The sequence below is a fragment of the Mercenaria mercenaria genome, unplaced genomic scaffold (genome assembly GCF_021730395.1).
Source record: "Mercenaria mercenaria strain notata unplaced genomic scaffold, MADL_Memer_1 contig_2942, whole genome shotgun sequence".
In the NCBI taxonomy this organism is placed as follows: Eukaryota; Metazoa; Mollusca; class Bivalvia; order Venerida; family Veneridae; genus Mercenaria; species Mercenaria mercenaria.
In genome coordinates, this window is record NW_026461036.1 from 76,747 (window position 1) to 79,948 (window position 3,202).

At 35.4% G+C, this 3,202-nt stretch overlaps 1 protein-coding gene across 1 annotated transcript; it reads right to left on the reverse strand.

The window, feature by feature from the left end:
- Positions 1-208: 208 nt before the first annotated feature.
- Positions 209-3,134, reverse strand: LOC128552604 (nucleolar and coiled-body phosphoprotein 1-like; the record flags this gene model as incomplete). The annotated part of the gene is made up of 3 exons (XM_053533651.1): positions 209-367; positions 1,375-1,458; positions 2,601-3,134. Coding segments are annotated over 3 exons (777 nt in total), but the record flags the coding sequence as incomplete, so codon positions are not given.
- Between the last annotated feature and the right edge of the window lie 68 nt (positions 3,135-3,202).

The following is a 3,202-nucleotide window of genomic DNA, read 5'->3' on the forward strand; positions in this document are numbered from 1 at the left end:
CCAAAAGTCTAAATCATAATACCAGAACATATTCAAAAATTATAATTTTGGGTTTCTTGCAACAGATAATGACGAATAGCATCACGAACCATCTACAAAGACTCGAAGCATTTTCTACATATAGAAAATATTGTTACAATAAGGTACAGTAGTAATACTTCAGATTTTTCAATATATATAATAATTTTTCGTCATGTAACCATGTGCTCTAATCGTCAAATTTTATAGAATGTACATTGCTTGTATCAATTGCCCCTCCTCTATAACTGCCACGTTTTTTCTTGGTTTTCTCGTGCCTGAACGATTTACCCTTTGTAACAATGAGGTCTTTGTTGGCTTTCTCACCCCAGGATCCTCGTGCTCCACTCTGCAAATCAACAAATATGTTCATATTAAATTTTCACTGTACAAAAAATCAAGCACATAATCAATCTGTTTTATTTTCAAAACCATTTTGTTTGGTGTGATATTTTTCAACAACTATTGAAGCAACTATCTTCATCATCTTACTGTGTATTTCCCAAAGATAACCCAGAAATTAAGATGTAATAATATCTCATGTACAGGTGATGAAGAACCCTGGTGCCCCTGTCAGCAACATTTCAGGAATTGGTGGGTTCCTAGGTAGAACCAGCAACCTCCAACACCACCCTGTGGACAACATTTAAGGCAAAGGCAGTTATCTAGGTAGAACCACGAAACTCCAAGTCAGCTGGATGGATTCTTTATACAATGACCTAAACAAGTATTGAACTAACACAATGGAGGAACAGGTGTTTAAAAGTAAGCCACAGATACAACCTGCAGTCATTTAAAATCTAGGTATTTCAAAAGTTGCAAATCGAATACCCAAGTTTCATGAAAATTCTTCAAGGGGTTTAGGAGATACAGAGCGAACACAAGGCTCAAACTTTTGACCTTGAACTAACATGGCTGACTCATGTCGCGATCTGCACATTGTCTTGATGAGGTGATCATTTTACCAAAGTTTCATAAAAATCCTTCAAGGGATTTGAGCCATATGGTTCAGACACAGTTGTTACGGCTGGACGGTGACCATTCCTATTACCCTACACCTCATGGCGGGGTATTAAAGAAATGATCAACTCCGTAAAATGTTATTTCCCTTTTTAACCCCAATTAATTGTCCATTTTCTTCAGAAAACTCATAATTATCAGTATGTTGTATTATTACACCCACTGCAAATCAATTACACAGTTTTTGATAAGTCTGCCTCAGATTTATGGTTGTCCACATGGAAATTTAAGTTCTGAACAACTTAAAACGTGTAACATCATTGGCAAAACTTGTAAAAATTACAGGCAGCAATGGTTCTTGAACCTTGTAATATGTAACAGAACTGCCCATATTACCTTTGCATTAAATGAGTTGTCCTTCAAGCGTTCATCTACCAGAATTTTGTCCTCCTTCACTCGTCTAAATGGACTGCTTCGTCTCTGAAGTTATTAAATTGTTCTATTATTTCATACTTTACAGGAACAAGTCAGGGAATCAACAAAATCCACTTTTATCTACTTATTGCCGTATTTTAATATAGCCAGTAAAGAAAACCAAGTAAAGGGAACTAAAACCAGACTACCTAGTCAGTCCAAACTCTCATCCAATGATAATGAAAAAATTTGGGTAAGTCATAATCCCGCCAAGTGTGTAACCAAAAACTGGGAACAAACTATTTATACTGAACAGATATCTGGTTACAATAAGAGAAAATGAGTGTATTCCCTCTCAGTGACTATCAGTATATTTATTACTAACAGATTTTGTATAATTGAAAGCAATTTATTCTTCAGTGTGTTGTGAAAGCCATTTTTCTTCCAGACCTTTAGGTCTTTATCAGAAAAAAAATACAAAGGGTCCTTTTAACACATATTATGAAGTAAAAGTTCTAGCAACTTGAGCCAGATCAATCAAACAATGAATTTTTATCCTTAACCCAAGAAGGCCAAGCTCTTAGACGTATGTTTATGTACATAATATGTAAACACCGCATCAGTACTTTAAGTGTTCTCCTCAGATTTCTGTCAGTTCTCCAAGGTGAAACATCTGCGGCTTTTCTTATAGAACTAAATACATGTACATATGATGATATACAAACATTTCATTAACTGTAAAGTTTTGATGAATTTAAAATTTTAACTGAATTTGAATTCACTGAAGTACAACTGTACTTCAGATAAATTTATGGACAATGTTCAGGTCATACTGCGAATTTCTAGCTTTTCATTGTAAAGAAAGAGCCCATATTGGAATGACATGACCTAGCTAAAACCACCAATATTCCGAAAGCCAACTGGATGCTTTCGTTTAAATTAATACCCAAGCATGGCTCTTTAATTGGTTAATTCACACACTTTGTATCAAATCACACACTTTGAATCAGCGGCACACCCAAAATAATTTATCATACATCCACTTTCCTAAATAATTCCAAAGGATGTGTAACATCTTCACCATGTTACAATATTATCAGAACAGGGTCATAACATACCACTGTCCAGGAGTGTAAACTATAAAATGTTGCAAGAAAGCTTTACAACTTTTTTTTAATATAATTTCTCAGAGGAAAAACAACACTTACTCTCTGATTTTTACTGTTGTTCTGACTGTTGTTTTTGTTTTTAGAGGTTACTTCATGTGAACCAGAGCTTACACCTGAATCATCTGATCCCTCTGCTGCATTCCCGTTCATTTTTGGATATGGCGTCGATGTTACAGGACCGTTCTGTTTCCCTGCTTTTGTTTTACCTCCTACTGGTGTTAAACCTGGGGATTTAGACACTGGTTTAGTCTTATCACTATCTGAGTCTGAGGAATCACTGTCTGAACTAGAGTCCGATTTATTTTGTGATTTGTTTGAAACATTTTGTGATTTATTTACCTTAGAGGTATTAACTGTATTTGCTTTTTCACTTTCTGATTCTGAACTAGAGTCCGAGTCACTACTGCTAGAGTCTTTTTTGTTTTGTGATTTAGGAGTTACAGTTTTTGCACTTTTATTTTGAGACACTGGGGTTTTTGTTTTACTGACAGATTTAGGTGTACCTTTCTTAGGCTCTTCATCTTCTGAACTGGAATCAGAACTGCTTGAGCTTGACTCTTTAGCAGACTGTTTCTTAGTTTGTGTTGGGGTAACTGCTTTCACTGTTACAGTGTTTTTAGCTGTTTCATCCTCTGAACTTG